The sequence below is a fragment of the Anticarsia gemmatalis genome, chromosome W (assembly GCF_050436995.1).
Source record: "Anticarsia gemmatalis isolate Benzon Research Colony breed Stoneville strain chromosome W, ilAntGemm2 primary, whole genome shotgun sequence".
Lineage (NCBI taxonomy): Eukaryota > Metazoa > Arthropoda > Insecta > Lepidoptera > Erebidae > Anticarsia > Anticarsia gemmatalis.
In genome coordinates this window covers 13,756,761-13,775,237 of record NC_134775.1, presented here as the reverse complement: position 1 = coordinate 13,775,237, position 18,477 = coordinate 13,756,761, and the positions used below count along the sequence as shown (strand labels likewise).

General features: G+C 38.6%; 1 protein-coding gene across 1 annotated transcript; it reads right to left on the bottom strand.

Moving 5' to 3' along the window:
* Positions 1 to 3,219: 3,219 nt before the first annotated feature.
* Positions 3,220 to 4,164, bottom strand: LOC142985986 (uncharacterized). The gene has a single exon (XM_076134220.1). The coding sequence runs from the start codon at positions 4,162 to 4,164 to the stop codon at positions 3,220 to 3,222; it is 945 nt and encodes a 314-aa protein (XP_075990335.1).
* Between the last annotated feature and the right edge of the window lie 14,313 nt (positions 4,165 to 18,477).

Here is an 18,477-nt window from a genome sequence, read left to right as displayed (position 1 = left end):
TCGCAAGCCGTTTGAGTGTGAGTGCGTAGAATTAGGTGGTAAATATACAATTGACGGACTGTTAGGTATTTGCTTTGCGAGTATAGTTCTGTTGTAGGGAATCTTCTCGGTTTGCCAGTCATTACTTTGAGGATGCACCTTTGTGTTCTCTCCAGACGTATCATGTATGATTTACAAGTACCGCCCCAGCACACAATGCAGTACCCATGGATAGATTGCACCAGTGCCTGGTATACTAATTTTAATGTGTTAAGGTCTGCGGAGTTACGGAGATTTTTAAATACAAACATTAGTTTCCTGGTTCGCGTGACCAACTGGTCTATTTGTGAACTCCAGGTGAGTTGACTGTCAATAATTACACCAAGGTACTTTATATGGTCAACTCGCGCTATTGATAGGCAATTGCAGCAGCTGTTTTTTAAGGGTGTACAGGAGTGGGCCTTAATGATAAGTAAGGATGGGGGTTGGGAGTTTTTTGTTAGGGAGAAAGCAAGATATTTGGTTTTTTCAAGGTTAAGGGTTAACAAATTACATTCCAGCCATTCCCTAACTATACGCAAAGACATTTCTGCGGCAATTTGTGCAGAGTTCCATGAACTCCCTTTTGCTAAGAGCACCGTATCATCCGCGTAGGAGATGATTCTACAATTTTGTAGTTTAAGGGACGAGAGCTCATTTATGTAAATGAGAAAGAGAGTTGGAGCTAGACACCCGCCCTGAGGTAGGCCATAAGAGAGTGGGAGTTCCGCACTGAAAATATTCTTAATTACAACAGTTTGGAAGCGGTCTGTAAGATAGCTGGAGAAAATTTTGAGGGCCGTTCCGCGTATCCCCATAGCCTCCATTTTGCAGAGAAGGAGTGGAATAGAGACAGTGTCGAAAGCCTTCGATAAATCAAGAAATATACCAATTGTTTTTACTTTCTTATCTAAGTTATTAGTGATCTCATTGCTGACCTCCAGCACGGCATCTTCCGTCGATTTACCACGCCTGAAGCCGTACTGCGTGTCAGCAATGAGGTTCTTTTTTTCAAGGTATTGTGTTAATTTGTTGTTAAGAGTTTTTTCCAGTAATTTTGAAAGTGTTGAGAGGACCGAGATGGGCCTGTAGTTAGTGACACTGTCTCTATTGCCACTTTTATAGATCGGGTGTACGAGGGCTTTTTTGAATACTTTTGGAAAGATGCCAGCAGACAAGCACAAGTTAAATACGTGAGTTAGGACTGGGATGAGTTTATGTCTGGCCATTTTGATGACAGATGAAGGTATACCATCATAACCAAGAGCACAATTGTCTTTTAGCCCTAAGATAGCATTTTCTATTTCGGAATAATCGATTTCAGTGAGGACCATTGAATGCAATTGGGAGTGATTAGAATGTGATGTAGAGGGATTGAAAGGGGATTGGGGTGGCGACATGTTGGCAGAGCGAGACGATAATATGTCATTTGCAAGTTTAGTTCCAATGCCAGCGAAATACGTATTGACGATGTTTGCCGAAGAAACAGCGTCGGTGTGAAGTTTGAGGAGTTCGTGGGGTGGAGGATTGATAGTGGAAATTCCTGCAAATTTCTTTATCAAGTTCCAGGTACCCTTGGAATTACCTTTGGCCTTCTGAAATTCCAGTTTTTGATAGTTATGTTTAACTGTTTTAAGGAGATTGTTACAGTAGTTACGGTAGCGACAGTAGATCATTTTGAACGATTGATTTAAAGGTTGCAGTTTTGTATTTTTGAATAATTTGTCTCTGTTGCGTATGCAACGCAGAAGGCCGGGGGTAATCCAAGGTTTAATTATTATACGTTTATGAGGAATTGGGTGGTATGTAGTATGGGAGCTGATAACCTTCGTCAATATATTAACCAGCTCAGAAGATGCAATTTCAGGGTCGTTTACAATAACAGAGGAAAAATTTGTGATTGACAATTCGTCATTGACCGCTTCTAGGTTGATTCTTTTGGTTGTAGCACTAGTTGTACGATTAACGTGAGAGAAACGGGGGAGTAAGAAATATATTGGCGCATGATCTGTGATTGGAGAGTCTAGGATATGTACTATAGCTTTATGTTTTGTTCTGAGCATTACGTGGTCTAAGCAGTTATCATTACGTGTTGGTAGAAAATGGGCAGGAAGCATGCCATTGGCTGATATTACATTTAGATATTGGTCAGTTTGAGTGGTTTTGTCATTTTGTAATATATTTATGTTTATGTCACCAATAATGGTTAAGTTTTTATATGAACTTAGTGATTTTAATACCGCATCAAGTGAGTCAAGGAATCTGTCTGTGTTTTTGTAAGATGGCGATCGGTAAATTGCTACTATTGCAAAGTCAGAGTTGTCTGTAAAAATAAGGGAACTAGCGTCGTTTATTTCTGGCTGAGTGAGTGTATGACAGATTTGGTTAGATACATAAATTACAACACCATCGTTTTGGTTCATAAATTTTGAGCTATATGAAATGAAGTTATCAATTTCAGGAATAACTGTTGCTTTACTCAGCCAGCACTCTGTGAGTATGATAATTTCAGGAAGGGTGGGGAGTCTATGTAAAAGAACGATCAGTTCATCAAAATTGGCGGTTATACTTCTTATGTTGACATGAAGGACCTTCCACATTTCATTTGGTACATTTAGATCCTGAGTGCAATGTTCCGGGGAACACAGACTGGACTCTGAGACTGATAGAACGTCTAGGTCATTATTGATAGAGTTTGTGTTATCCATTTATAGTGTGGAAAAAAGCAGGGCTATGGAAACAGTGAAACATAAGGGATCTACATTTATAAGATATATAAATGTGGTGCAGAAATAAAAGTGATTTTATAATAAATACAATATTATAATATATTGTAATTTTTAACAGAGCTACGGGTTGCTTGGAGTAATTGCTGCTGCAGTACAGATAATGGTAATTATTATTGTCGTGTGTATAAGTCATGGGAGTGGAATATAATATGAATTTAGTTATATTGTGAAGTATATCATGTGTTTTGTTGATTTTGGAATGTTTGTATATTTGTGAGTGTAGGTTAATTAATATGTGAAATGTGAGAATAGTCTGATAGTGTGATAGTATAATTATAAATGTTACGTAGGTAATTTTAATTAATACCAAAAGGATATCTCTGATTATTATACTAAGAAAACAAAAGAGTGATTTGATAATTTGGTAGGAAGACATTGGGATGTAACACCGTATAGAAATTACACTAAAAAGTCACAAGTTCTGTGGTATGTCGGTAAGTGATACCTCCGATACGATGCGGACATGTTTGTCTCCCGGCTTCTTCCGTAGATATATGGCTCCATTCTTAGTCCAGCAAAACATGTACTTATTTTGTTTTGAGAACTCCCGCGCCTTGAAATACAGCTTCCTCATACTGGGTGATAGGTGCTCGGCAATGTAGACGGGCTTAGGTTCCCCTGGTATGCCTAAGTTTTGAGTGCTCAGGATGTCACCTTTTGAACGATTTTTGTTGAAATTACGGACAGATTCCAGTAGTTGGACCTTAGTCTGGACACTGTTTAGCTCGGCGACAATGGGTCTAATGGTTCCAGTTTTTCCGGGTAGGCGGTATACATCACGGACTTCCGTTTTAGCTATATCAACATTTACCATTGCCCCCAGCTTGCTGACTATAGATGTTAATAGAAGCGGAGTTTCATTTGGGTTGGTAGGTATATTCCTAAGTTCAATAGTCGAAGAACGGGATGACATTTGTAAGTCCTGTATAACAGACTCCAGATGGCTTATCGAACTTCTGTAAGTGTCTCTTTCCTTTTGTAGTGAGTTTATTTGTTTTTTCATGTCCTCGAATTGACCGTTTATAAAAGACATGGACTTCTCAATTTCTAAGTTGGAGTTACGCAATACGGACGTCTGCTTTTTGAGATCAGCCACATCAGACACCAAGCGATTTAAGAGTGCTGTTTGTTGCTCACACAGTTTTGTTATTTGGGAATCTTGGTCAACTTTCCAAGTTGCAAGCATAGCTTTAATCTCTTCCTTCACATCGGATAGTTGATTAGTGGGTGAGAAATTCGGGCACGGACGTTTATTTCGGGATTTCGTGTTGATATTCTCCTTGCCTGCGACTGCAGAGATGGGTATATCCGAGTCCGAACTTGCATGAGTTGTGTAGTTTTCGCTAGAACTTGCCATAATTGGAGTACTAGGGCGTGACATTTCTTTATATTTGTGGTCAATGCGTAACAATATGTATTGTGTAGTACAGGCAGGCGGTGTAGTCTCGAGTATTAAGCGACCATTAATATTGTAAAGCTGTACTCACGGCGAATAATTGATGTAGCGATCGTGATCGCATTCCAGCGTAGTAGCGCCGGCGCAAATGCGGGAGTTGAGACAGCAATTATGTAGGTCCTCTTGTTCTCGCAGAGGTGAGGTAAGCGCAGCGGGGCCCGCGACGGTGCGACGCGGTGCAATTACGTTCGAGCGAGATGGAAATTATGAGGTACCTCTCTGTTCCACGGAGGTGAAGCAGGCGCACGGGGTCCGCAACCAGTGCAGTTGCGTTGAAGCGAGATGGCAATTATGGGGTACCTCTCTTTCCCGCGGGGGTGAAGTCTCTTGAGGGGGCGCTGGCCACCACCGAAGATGTGCAGCGGATATTAAGCAGTATAATTATGTCGTATGTGGTCAGAATCCGTCAAAAGCTTAAGCACTTCGCACTTAAAAGTTTTAATAAATTAGGTGAACACGTTTGCTCTCGACGAACTTACGTAGAAAGCAAGAAAACTCAAATAAATCCAATAACTCGCCCGCTACCGCTGAAGGGTCCAAACATCAAAGAGCATATCAGTCCAAGTCATGCGCTACTCATAAAACTACGGACGAGTCCTTGGCTAAAAACAAGAAAAAACCTAAGTTTGGAAAATCATTTAAACCATGTCCAATTTGCGGTGAGGAACACTCGATTTACCGTTGTCAGCAATTTCTAAATATGTCAGCGGATGTGAAAAGAAAAACAGTTGTGAAACATGAATTGTGTAAAAATTGTCTACGCAGTCATAAAAATCCAAATTGCTTCTCCAACAGAACGTGCGAAGAATGCAATGAACAGCACAACACGTTATTGCATAAAGCACTAACTAATAACCCAATTGCAAGTACTTCGAAAAATGCACCGTCAAGTACTGAGACATCTATTCAAGGTAGTGCCTATGTATCACAACATGAAAATCAGAACGAGATTTCTGAAGTACTGATCACTACCGCGATGATAGGAGTAAAAGCTAGCGATAGTACCTACTATAAACTCAGAGCTTTAGTAGACCAATGTTCGCAGATAACATTAATCACCGAACGTGCTGCCCAGTTACTTAAGTTACCACGGAAAAGATGCAAAGGATTTGTATCCGGGGTAGGTGAAAAGGAAAACAGCTGTAAAGGTGTAATGTCATTATCATGCTCATCCCTCTACAACCATGGCTTTAAATTCAAGGTCGACGCGTACATCATTAGTAAATTAGTAAAAGATCTACCCAGCTCAACATTTAAGATGCAAAATTGGCCTCATCTAGAAGGGTTACAATTGGCAGATAGAGACTTCAACGTCAGTCGTCCTGTGGATATTATCCTGGGATCTGACAAATACCCAGAATTGATCTTAGATGGTCTTCGCAAGGGAAGTAGTTCATCTATGCCAGTGGCACAAAAAACGGAGCTTGGATGGATAATATGTGGTGGCACCGAGGCGTTGTCTTCGGCATTAGCGACACGTCAATGTTACGTCATCAACCATGTCATAGATATACAGCGGTTTTGGGAGGTGGAGGATATAGCCGACGAGACATGTATGTCAACAGAAGATCAGTACTGTCTAGATTACTTTAATCGCACTACTATTCGCCGGGAAGATGGGAAATATGAAGTGCGTCTCCCTATCAAACCTGAGCAAATTGATCACCTCGGCTCAAATAAAACCATGGCGATCGCTCAGTTCCGTCAATTAGAACGCAAGTTTTCTAAAAATAGAAATATTGAACACGGATATAAAGAATTCATGAATGAATATATCCAATTACGTCATATGAAACCAGCGTCGGTGAACCCGACAAATGAGTATTATTTACCGCACCATGCAGTTACTCGCGCTTACTCAACTACTACAAAACTGCGCGTAGTTTTTAATGCATCGGCCAAATCATCGACTGGTTACAGCTTAAATGACGTCATGTATACAGGCCCGAATTTACAAAAGGACCTACAACAAATTATTTTAAACTGGAGGCAATATAAATACGTATATACCGCCGACATAGAAAAGATGTATCGCCAAATATTAGTAAATGAACATGACCAGATTTATCAAAAAATATATTGGCGTACCTCCCCTAAGCAGCCTGTACAAGCGTATCAGTTAACCACAGTGACATATGGCACAAAACCTGCACCCTTCTTGGCTATGATGTGCTTGAAACAATTAGCTGATGATGAACGGCAGAAGTTTCCAACGGCCGCCAGAGCTTTAGAGGAGTGTTATTATATGGACGATTACTGTGGGGGTGCTCACTCATTTAGCGAGGCTCGACAATTAAGAGACGACCTTATACAGCTTTTAAAATCAGGTGGATTCAACTTAAGGAAGGGGACGTCTAATGAAGCTCGATTGTTGACCGAGCTAAGTAAAGAGCAACGTAATCAAAAAACGTTTGAGTTCAAGCACTTGGAATCTACAAAAACATTGGGCCTCGGTTGGAATCCACAGCGAAACAAGTTTGTTTTTCAATATTCCTTAGAATCACAGCGAAAATCTCATACTAAGAGGTCATTGTTATCCGATATATCGAAGCTTTTTGACCCGCTAAGATGGCTTACACCACTCAATACTACAATGAAAATATTATTCCAAACAGTTTGGTTGTCAAAACTAGAGTGGGACGATGAGTTACCAAGCGATATTCACAAGGGTTGGACTGCGATAAGAGATGAGTGACCAAACATAAATCAGTTTGAGATAAAAAGATGGCTAGGCATCAGTGAGGCAGATAAACTAGAACTTCATGGATTTTGTGACGCCTCGAATAAGGCCTATGCATGCGTCATATATTGTCGTGTCAGCAAAAAACCGTCTCCTATTATATCATTGGTAGCTGCTAAAGCAAGAGTAGTGCCGATAAATAAAACTATATCTACCCCTAGATTGGAATTGATGGGGGCTGAATTGTTATCAAGATTGATGAAAAAGGTGCAAGAATCTTTATCTCAATACCAAGTTGAGACATATGGCTGGGTAGACTCTACTGCCGTGGAAGCAGCCCGGTGGAAGCCGTTTATTGCAAATCGAGTAACAACTATTACAAAAATCATGCCGTCAACCTGTTGGCGCTATGTTAATACAACAGAAAATCCTGCTGATTGTGCAAGTCGTGGTCTATCTGTGACACAACTCAAAAGGCAAGAGCTATGGTGGAATGGACCATCCTGGTTACCAACATTCAGTAGGCAAGATCAAGTAATTTACAAAACGAATTTAGAAGTAAAAACATCCGTGAGACAATCTAATGCTATTACTAAAAAACCTCACAATTCTAATGTTCTAAAGAATATTATTAATTATTTATTAAACAAGTATAGTTCAATTACTCGAATAATTCGCATATTAGCGTGGATATTGCGCTTACCTACTTATAATAAGCAAGTTCAACGTACTTACCTCACGTTGCAAGAAATGCGACGCGCAAAGTTGTTGATTATAAAAAACGTCCAGTCGCAGGAATTTGCGGACGATATAGAAAATTTTCAAAAATGTAATCCATTAACATTTAAGAGCCAACTTTTAAATTTAAACCCCAGTTTAGATAAGGATAATATACTGCGGGTTGGAGGCCGTCTGGAAAGGGTAAACATAGGTATAGAGATGAAGCATCCCGCTATCATACCCCATGACAGTCGTTTGACCACGTTACTCATTCGACAAGCGCATGAACTTACCTTTCACGGTGGAGCGCGGCTGACCTTGGCTAATTTAAGACAGAAGTACTGGATCATAGGTGGCAATAGAGCAACTAAGAAGTATATACGTACATGTGTTACCTGCAAAAAACAGAATCCGAGTCTCCAGAGTCAACTTATGGGTAATCTTCCCGCATCGAGAATAAACCCAGAGAGTGCTTTCTATTTCACCGGCGTGGACTATACCGGATATGTAGAGATAAAAGCAAATAAGGGACGCGGGATAAGAACAACTAAAGGATATATTGCGGTTTTCGTCTGCATGGTAACTAAAGCGGTACATCTAGAACTAGTGTCTGACCTCACCAGCTCCGCATTCTTAGCCGCCTTGAGCAGAATGGCATCTCGCCGGGGAGCTCCCCGACACGTCTACAGTGACAACGGGACAAATTTTGTTGGAGCAAACAGGCTGTTGCAAGAGCAATTCGAACAATTGCAAGATATATTTAATGACAGCTGTTTGGCAGAGATAACGGAAATGGGTATCGAATGGCATTTCAATGCCCCTTCTTGGCCAAACGCTGGAGGTCTGTGGGAGAGTGCAGTGCGCAGTTTGAAGCATCATTTGAAGAGAGTGATAGGTGAACAAAAATTAGCCTATGAAGAATACGCTACTATATTATCTAAGCTAGAAGCCTGCCTAAACTCACGACCTCTTTGTGCTCTTACGGAGGACCCAGAGGATCTGGAGTTTTTAACACCCGCTCATTTTCTCACGACTAGACCCGGATTAACTGTAATAGAAACAGAACAAGATGCCAGGACTAGGTGGCACCTAACATCTAAATTGCTACAAGATCTATGGAAACGTTGGAAGTCAGAGTACTTAACACAGCTTTCGATTCGCTCAAAGTGGCTGAAATCTCAAGATAACATAAAACTTGGGGATTTGGTCACGATTCACGATGACAACCTGCCACCAGGGAAATGGATGATGGGAAGAGTGGTACTCCTTCATCCTGGGCATGATGGACTTGTCAGAGTTGTGTCGTTGAAAACGAAAAATGGAATAATCAAGAGGCCTGTAGTAAAACTATCTATTTTACCAATACGCCCCGAAAAGAAAGAGGACATGCAGATAAAACAATCTGAACAATCGCTAAATAAGGACGAAAGTAGTGTTTCAAAAGATAGACCAAAGCGTAGACAAGGAGGGCCATGTTCTTTCATATCGATGGCAATCTCACTTATATTTTTTATGTCTTTGATTATGTCATCGCAAGGCGCCTATAACATCACGGCACTACCGAGCAACATGTCGTTATATTTTGACTCCCTTTGACTGACTTGATAACATGAAACTCATCCGGGACAAATGGTCTCTGATTGTATACTATGATATGTCACCATATTGGGAGGGAACTACAGCAGCGAACAAATTCTTAAATTATTCGGATAAAATATGTTCAACTCTGCCTACCCTAGGTCAATGTAGCATGATATTACTTCAATTACAACATGAATTCCAAGAACTGCAACATTATAATACCCTATTGCTAACTCAGCATTTTGACGCGCACGCCAGACAGCGTCGTGGACTGATAAATGGAATCGGATACGTCGCTAATAGTCTGTTCGGCGTATTAGATGAACGGTTCGCAGAAAAATATAGGAAGGATATCGAATTGATAAGTAAAAATTAACATCATATTAATAATTTATTGAAAAACCAAACCTCGGTAGTCGAAGCCGAGTATAACTTGATAAAAAGAATTCAAAATACTGTATCAGTGCAACATAAAAGCATTAACAAGCACTTAAATCAATTAGATAACGCTGTTACACTGGTAAATGACAAAATAGTGAGCCTGGGAGATCAACAAGAGCTGCTCTTACTACTTCCAATCTTCTTCGTAACCTAAAACAGATCCAAGATACACTTATGGATACGATAACTGATATCTACCATGGGAGAATAAATACACATCTCTTAACTCCAGATCAACTGCGGAAAGAATTACAGTTCATCTCTAGTCGACTAACTAGGGATGTCACCTTACCCATTGATGATGTGCAACTGAGTTTCAAAGAAATGTATCATATGCTGACGGTTAAAGCGAGAATATTACAGGAATATTGTATATTTGAAATTACATTCCCTTTGACCAGCAGGGAAACGTATAAAGTTTATAGAATAATCCCGGTTCCTCACCAGATAGCAAATGACATGATAAATATTATCCCAACTGATGATTACATAGCAGTGAATTTAGGACGAGACGCTTATTTCTCAATGTCAGCAGTCCTGCTGCAGGGATGTCTTTATAATGAAAATTCTTATTTATGTTCTATCAGTAAGCCAATACACTATCTTCCAATGGATGAAAGGTTTTGTAAAATAAAGGGAAACACCAATGAATGCGCAGTAAGCAAAACAACTTGTAAACATATGTGGAGTGAGTTAAATGACCCGTCCAAGTATTTATATTTCTGTTGTGACACATATTCATTGCGAATCATATGTCCGGATCGTGTTACGTTTGAACAGCTGTCCGGAACAGATGTAATAAGTTTAGACGCACAATGCATTTTAAAGGGCAAGGACTTTACTCTATATTCACGAGCGCATGCCGTAAATGAAATGAAGATAAATGCTGAGCTAAATCACTTCGTAAACATCTCCCTCAGCCACTATACAGAAGTTCCTGATGATCAAATAAATGCTTCCTTGATAACCCTGGGTAAACAAATAGAACAATTAAAAGCCGATACTGCTGACGCCGCGAAAAATGACCTCTCCAGCCATGACGTGCATCAATACGCCATAAGCTACGGATTATGTGGAATCGTCGTCATCGCAGCCGCAATAGTTCTATGGAGGAAGTGGAGAGCTTCGGCCAAGGTTGAGTGTTCTCAAAGTGCTGTGCCTAGTGTAGTGTTTTCGCAAAATCCAAACCCTAGTGAAGTGAATGTGGAAAGTTCTAGTGCGCGTAATTCGGACTGTAGTAGAGACTCTAGAGACATATCAACTTCTCCTGTTCCCAAAAAATGTATTTTTGTAAAAAGTCATCCCTAATTTGTATACTTTTTGGCCCGGGAGTATGTACGGGCTATTGACCGTACATTTGCCGTGGTCAGCAATTTATAATTTTCATCGAAACAATTAGTCGTGTCGCAATTAGTTCGCAACCGTTCGCCATAAGAAAACGTTGTGACTCGACCCAGTTATTGTAGCTATTATACTTAGAATAAAATTAGTGTAATTAATTGTTACAATAAATTAGTTTCCAGTAACATCCTCGTTTTAGTTAAATCAATGTACATAACCCGTACATTATGTTTAAGGCGTTTGTGTTGGTTCAGCAATGGATCAAATTTGAATGCAGCGTGTTGTTTCAGGACGATGTGTAAAATATAAAGTTGTCTGACCGTTAATACATTCGAGAGCTCGTATAGGTCTTTAGTAGCGTACAGGAAGGGCAATGAGAGGCTGACTTTTAGAACAGCTCTGTGAGCTCTTTCTAATTTTAACAGGTGTGTCTTACACGCGCCACCCCATACTCTGATACAATAGGACAAAATATACTGACATAACGCCATGTATACTGTCCTAATTATTGATTTGTCAGCTACATTGCGAAGATTTTTAAACACAGCTGATAATTTACGAGTTCTAGTAGATAACAGGTCCAGATGTTGATTAAAACTAAGTGTATTGTTTATAATAACACCTAGGTATTTAATATTGGAGACTCTTATGAGGTGGTCACAGGAACAGGATTGTCCGGTAGTACAGGAGTTATTTCGTACTGACATCATATAATTCCCTTGATTTTGTATAATTTGCATGTCTAATGGTAAAATATGGTGACACAAACATGATTTTATAACAACTGTGTATAACTACTACCCATATTTGCAAATGAAGATTAATTATTTTATTTATTTTCATTTATAGCGGCTGGAACGACAAATACCGAAACTTTGTCATCTGTAAATTTTGATCTTAAATCGACAAGTCAGGCCACAACAACGACGTCAACTTCACTAGAAGCAACCCAAAATACATTATCCATTCCAGCTCATAATGCGAGTGCCTAGAAAACTGCTCAGATACAGATTGCCCAAGGAACTGCTGGAACATCAATCACAGAGTCTATGCCATCCGAAAATGTAAATATGGAATCTGCATTTCAGGCCGCATTTTCAACGCCAGGTATGTCGAATGTAGCGGATAATGAATCATCCATTCCAGCACAACACGATATTTCTGTTGACCCTATAGTAGATTCAATGAGCACTGAGATTCTGCCTAAACCTTCAACATATCTGCACACTTAATTAAAGACAAGACCCCTGAAGGATAAAAACAGCCAGCAAATTCCTCCTTTTCTGTGCCTCCAGAAAACATCGTAGCTATACCCAAAGAAGTAAGAACTCAAGAGAGAAAAACAAGAAAACGCGGTAAAACAGCAATACTTACAGCCTCTCCGTACAAGAATAATCTCATTAGAGACATAAATAAAAAACAAAAAAAAAATAAGACTGACCAAAAGAAACCTGACATACAAAAGACTGAGAAGAAAAGCCTTGAAAGAAGACGGGAAAGAAGATTCAAAATAAAAGACGCAAAAAAGAAAGTAACGCGCATACTTGTCCATCTGATGATGATGAAAATGATTGTCCTTGCATATATTGTGGGTACTTGGGTACTTATATTCACAGTCCACTGAAGGAAGGTTATATATATTTTTTTTTTTTAAATCATTTATTCATATAATAATACAAAATAGTGTTTTACATGTATTCTCCTCGCCAAGCTACACAGCTTGTTGGCGAGATACGCTCGTTTACATTATGTTATTATGTATAGGTGCATGCATTATGTTTGAAAATAGAAGAAATTAATAAAGTTCTTATATCTAAATATTAAAGTTACTCATAAATACAACTAAACCAACATTACAATCAAAGCTTTCTTTCTCTTACTATAATTTGCTCACGGCCATGAACTTCACTTATAGTGACGTCTCTATTGCCTAGCAATAAGTCCCTGAGCTTTGTTTTTATACAATGTTTACTTAACCTAGGTTCTGCTCTGAGCAGTTCAAATTTATTAAATACTAGCCGACCCGCGCAACTTCGCTTGCGTCACATTAGAGAGAATGGGTGAAATTTTTCCCCGTTTTTGTAACATTTTTTATTGTTACTCTGCTCCTATTGATCTTAGCGTGATGATATATAGCCTATAGCCTTCCTCGAAAAATGGACTATCTAACACTGAAAGAATTTTTGAAATCGAACCCGTAGTTCCTAAGATTAGCGCGTTCAAACAAACAAACAAACAATCAAACAAACAAACTCTTCAGCTTTATAATATTGGTATAGATTTTAGGAACTATATATTCAGTCAATCTCTCTCCATAATAATTAATAATTTTTGGTACGACTAACTGTCCCTCCCTGACAGATCTAGTCTTATATGGGTTATCCTTTTTTATTTTATATTCGTCTGTATAATAGTGTTCTATTGCAATTAAAAAGTTAACTTTTAGATCGATTGGTAAAATTTTAATAATGGGATACAATAGTTCATAGTGATTGTTACACAAGGTTTTGACATTTTTACTGACCAGAGATTTAATTAAGCTAGTTTGTATACATTTTATTTCTCTTAAATATATAATAAATCGCTCCTTGAATACAAAAGGGCCACAACTCAAAAAAAATGAGAATTGTTATATTGCAAAAATTACACCTGAACCGCCTATATTTTATAGTAAAAAAAACCCCCATCATTTTTGCTTATATTATGGCTGCACTGACTTACTGCCCTTTTTGCATTAGCTCACTTTGACAGGTAATGTCAGTGCAAAACAGCCACTTTATGAGTTACACCCGAAAATTTTACGCAAACGCACGTCGGTTGCGTGAAAAAGTGCCACAATCCAAAATATGTCTGTGTTGGATGCAAAATATCAGGTAAGTGTGATTATATTTTACAATACAAAACTGCCATATTTTGGAAAACGTCCTTTTTGCATTCAAACATTAGTATTTGTTATTTTTTATTTTGTAATACAAAATTGCCATATTTGAAATACGTCCTTTTTGCAATCCAATTAGTTAAGTATAGTTATATTTTATAATATAACAGTAGCATATTTTGAAATACGTCCCTTTTGCATTAAATTATTGTGGAATAAATAATCATTTTTAGCGTGCTAGAACGGGAAGGCCAAAAATATGACCGTTTGGCATGATAATAATTTTAGTTTTCGTTTCGTTTTTCAAATGCGTCTAGGTCATCCCGCCATCTCCATTTAAGTCTCCCGCGTCTGCTATGGCATCCAGTTGGTAGATATGCGGGCCCACCTTTCCGAATGCATGTGGATAATGTGGCTGGCTCAGTTCCATTTCAGCCAGGCGATCTTCTCCCCTACATCGACTATGCGAGTTTGGGAGCGCAGTATAGAATTTCGGATATGATATGTTCTTTTGACGCATAATACTACGCATTCCATTCCTCTCTGGCTCTTTCTGGTTTTCCGTAAGGGACCATGTTTGGGCAGCGTAGGTAAGGACGGGTAGTAGGTATAAACATGTCGACGAGCTTTCGCTTCAGTGACAGTGGAAGGTTACCCTTAATTAGCTCTTTCCTGGACCAGGATCTCTTTCAGGCACTTGTGACACGTTTGTCCAACTCTTTGTCCCGTCGGTTGTTAAAAGACGTTATCTGGCCCTAGCAAGTGTTCTCGTCGACATAGTCTATGACGTGACCGTCTACCTCGACACTACGTTTTGTGTTGTTGGTCATAACCTGGGTTTTTGTACGGTTCTTACTTAGTCCAATCTGAAGGCTTGCCGTGCTCAGATCTTTGAGCATTGATTCGAGTTCCGATGCCGAAAAAGAGAAGAGGACTATGTCGTCTACAAAACAAAGGTTTGTTAACTGTTTACCACTTACAAATATGCTTTTGATTGCCATAACACCGCCAGGCTCCTGAAAATTTCTCCGAGGATGCTGGTAAAAAATTTGGGAGATAGCGGGTCTCCCTGTTTCACGCTTCTTTGGATTTAGAATGATATTGTTGTCTATTGCTTTGATGAGTTTGATGTATGAAGGTTCGATTCTACATAGTATCTTTAAGTAGGACTTGGATGGATTGATGATTCCATGGCGGAATGTGTAATGCTGTCAAAAGCTGTGGAATAATCCACGAATGCTAAATATAAAGGCTTATAAAACTCAAAAACCTTTTTTATTATCTTATTTCTTTAATACTCCTGCTGCACTCAGTCTACTCGTTACGTTACCCATTGATTGATGATGATGATTGATGTTTAATTTTACTAAAAAATGAAAGTTACGCACAAAGTTGATCTCAATAATTTTACTTACTTAATAAAAAGTTAAGATTTTTTAATTTAGATTGTTTAATACAATGTTTTCCTGGTCCATTCAGTTATGGTTTTACTTAGTAATTATTATTAAACTTTTTGATACGGTTTTTTTACCAAAAAAGTACAATTAACCATTTTTTCAATTTGAACCAATATTTTTCATAATATTGGTTCAAATTTTGAATGCAAAAGAGACTTACCTATATGCTTTTTTCTCCTAATAGGTAACAGCTATAACAAAGTTTATTTTGTAGATAGATAGAGCTAAAAAATACGCATCTAATTATATATTAACATCTTATCTATACTTAATATAATAAAGCTGAAGAGTTTGTTTGTTTGATTGTTTGTTTGTTTGTTTGAACGCGCTAATCTCAGGAACTACTGATTCGATTTGAAAAATTCTTTCAGTGTTAGATAGCCTATTAATTGAGGAAGGCTATAGGCTATATAACATCACGCTACGACCAATAGGAGCGGAGTAGCAACGAGAAATGTTACAAAAACGGGGAAAATTATGACGCATTCTCTCTTATGTCACGCAAGCGAAGTTTCACGGGTCAGCTAGTTATTTATAAAATGTATTTCAGGCTGTAAGAAATGTTGAGGCAAACAAAGTGTTATAGAAGAACAAACCCAAATTGGATTAATTTCCTTAACATTGGACTGAAACGAATTTTGCCATATTTTTTGTATACGTATTGTCTCCTTGGTACAAGTAACTATAAGAAACAATTAAATATTTGCCACGAATAAGAATCTGTATCTTATTTGTATGTTTGTAAATATCTCCTCGACACAAAAGTATAATGCAGGAGTTATATTCCTAAAGAAAATAAAAGCTATATACTGTGTTATGCAGAACTATTATCGATTACACCAAAGTGTAAGAATCCTCCTTATATAAAGAAAAATAGTGAAATCAAATTAATTTTAGCAGTCTGATATCTTAGTCACATTTTATTTCACGTGCCATAACACGGGAAAAGGATTAGACCTACCAAGTTTTCACTTTATTGGCTTCTCAATCAGCAAAAACATTTTCGTCACGACCCCAAAGCTATTTTCGCACAAATTTCGCAACATAGATCCAATTAAAAGAAACCACTTGTATTGTTAACAAGATAATCCCAGTAAGTGTATTAGACGGTCACGTTTCACTAATCGCCTCGCATCCTTGACTCCTGACGCAATGGAGAATCTAGTGTCGAAATACGTAGAAAAAACTTAAATCTATACTAATATGTATTATAAAGCAGAAGAGTTTGTTTGTTTGTTTGTTTTAACGCGCTAATCTCGGGAACTACTGGTCCGATTTGAAAAATTCTTTCAATGTTAGATAGCCCATTTATTGAGGAAGGCTATAGGCTATATATCATCACGCTACGACCAATAAGAGCAGAGTACCAGTGAAAAATGTTACAAAAACGGGGAAAATTATGATTCTCCTACGTGTCGCAAGCGAAGTTGCGCGGGTCAGCTAGTATTTAATAAATAAATATAGGAAATTTTATAAAAAACAGTTTCAAAAATTTGTTTTGGCTCTCCTGTAAAATTTATAGATTTCGATTTGTGGCCCTTTTGTATTCAAGGAGCGAAATGTCCTCCCATATCGCTCCTTGAATACAAAAGGGCCACAACGCAAAAAAAAAATGAAAATCGTTTTATTGCAAAAATGACACCTGAACCACCTATATTTTATAGTAAAAAAAAAACCGCCATCATTTTTGCTTATATTATGGCTGAACTGACTTACTGCCCTTTTTGCATTAGCTCACTTTGACAGGTAATGTCAGTGCAAAACAGCCGCTTTATGAGTTACGCCCGAAAATTTTACGCAAACGCACGTCAGTTGCGTGAAAAAGTGCCTCAATCCAAAATATGTCTGTGTTGGATGCAAAATATCAGGTAAGTGTGATTATATTTTACAATACAAAACTGCCATATTTTGGAAAACGTCCTTTTTGCATTCAAACATTAGTATTTGTTATTTTTTATTTTGTAATACAAAATTGCCATATTTGAAATACGTCCTTTTTGCAATCCAATATTAGTTAAGTATAATTATATTTTATAATATATCAGTAGCATATTTTGAAATACGTCCCTTTTGCATTAAATTATTGTGGAATAAATTATCATTTTTAGCGTGCTAGAATGGAAAGGCCAGAAATATGACCGTTTGGCATGATTATAATTTTAGTTTTCGTTACAATTTTAAAAATAAAATAATACATTTTGATGCAGGCAAAGGCAAGAGGCACCCTTTCCTTTCAAATTCCTCTTTCAGGGGCAAGATCCGACCAGTCCTTTTCAAATGCGTCTAGGTCATCCCGCCATCTCCATTTAAGTCTCCCGCGTCTGCTATTACCATCTTCTGGCATCCAGTTGGTAGATATGCGGGCCCACCTTTCCGAATGCATGTGGATAATGTGGCCGGCTTAGTTCCATTTCAGCCAGGCGGTCTTCTCCCCTACATCGGCTATGCGAGTTTGGGAGCGCAGTATAGAATTTCGGACGTGATTTGTTCTTTTCACGCATAATATACTACGCTCCATCGCCCTCTGGCTCTTTCTGGTTTTCCGTAAGGGACCATGTTTGGGCAGCGTAGGTAAGGACGGGTAGTAGGTATAAACATGTCGACGAACTTTCGCTTCAGTGATAGTGGAAGGTTACCCTTCATTAGCTCTTTCCTGGACCAGGATCTCTTTCAGGCACTTGTGACACGTTTGTCCAACTCTTTGTCCCGTCGGTTGTTAAAAGAGGTTATCTGCCCCTAGCAAGCATACTCGTCGACATAGTCTATGACGTGCCCGTCTACCTCGACCCTACGTTTTGTGTTGTTGGTCATAACCTGGGTTTTTGTACGGTTCTTACTTAGTCCAATCTGAAGGCTTGCCGTGCTCAGATCTTTGAGCATTGATTCGAGTTCCGATGCCGAAAAAGAGAAGAGGATTATGTCGTCTACAAAACAAAGGTTTGTTAACTGTTTACCACTAACAACTATGCTTTTGATTGCCATAACACCGCCAGGCTCGTGTACGCAGTGCTGGTAAATAATTTGAGAGATAGCGGGTCTTCCTGTTTCACGCTTCTTTGGATTTGGAATGATATTGTTGTCTATTGCTTTGATGAGTTTGATGAATGAAGGTTCGA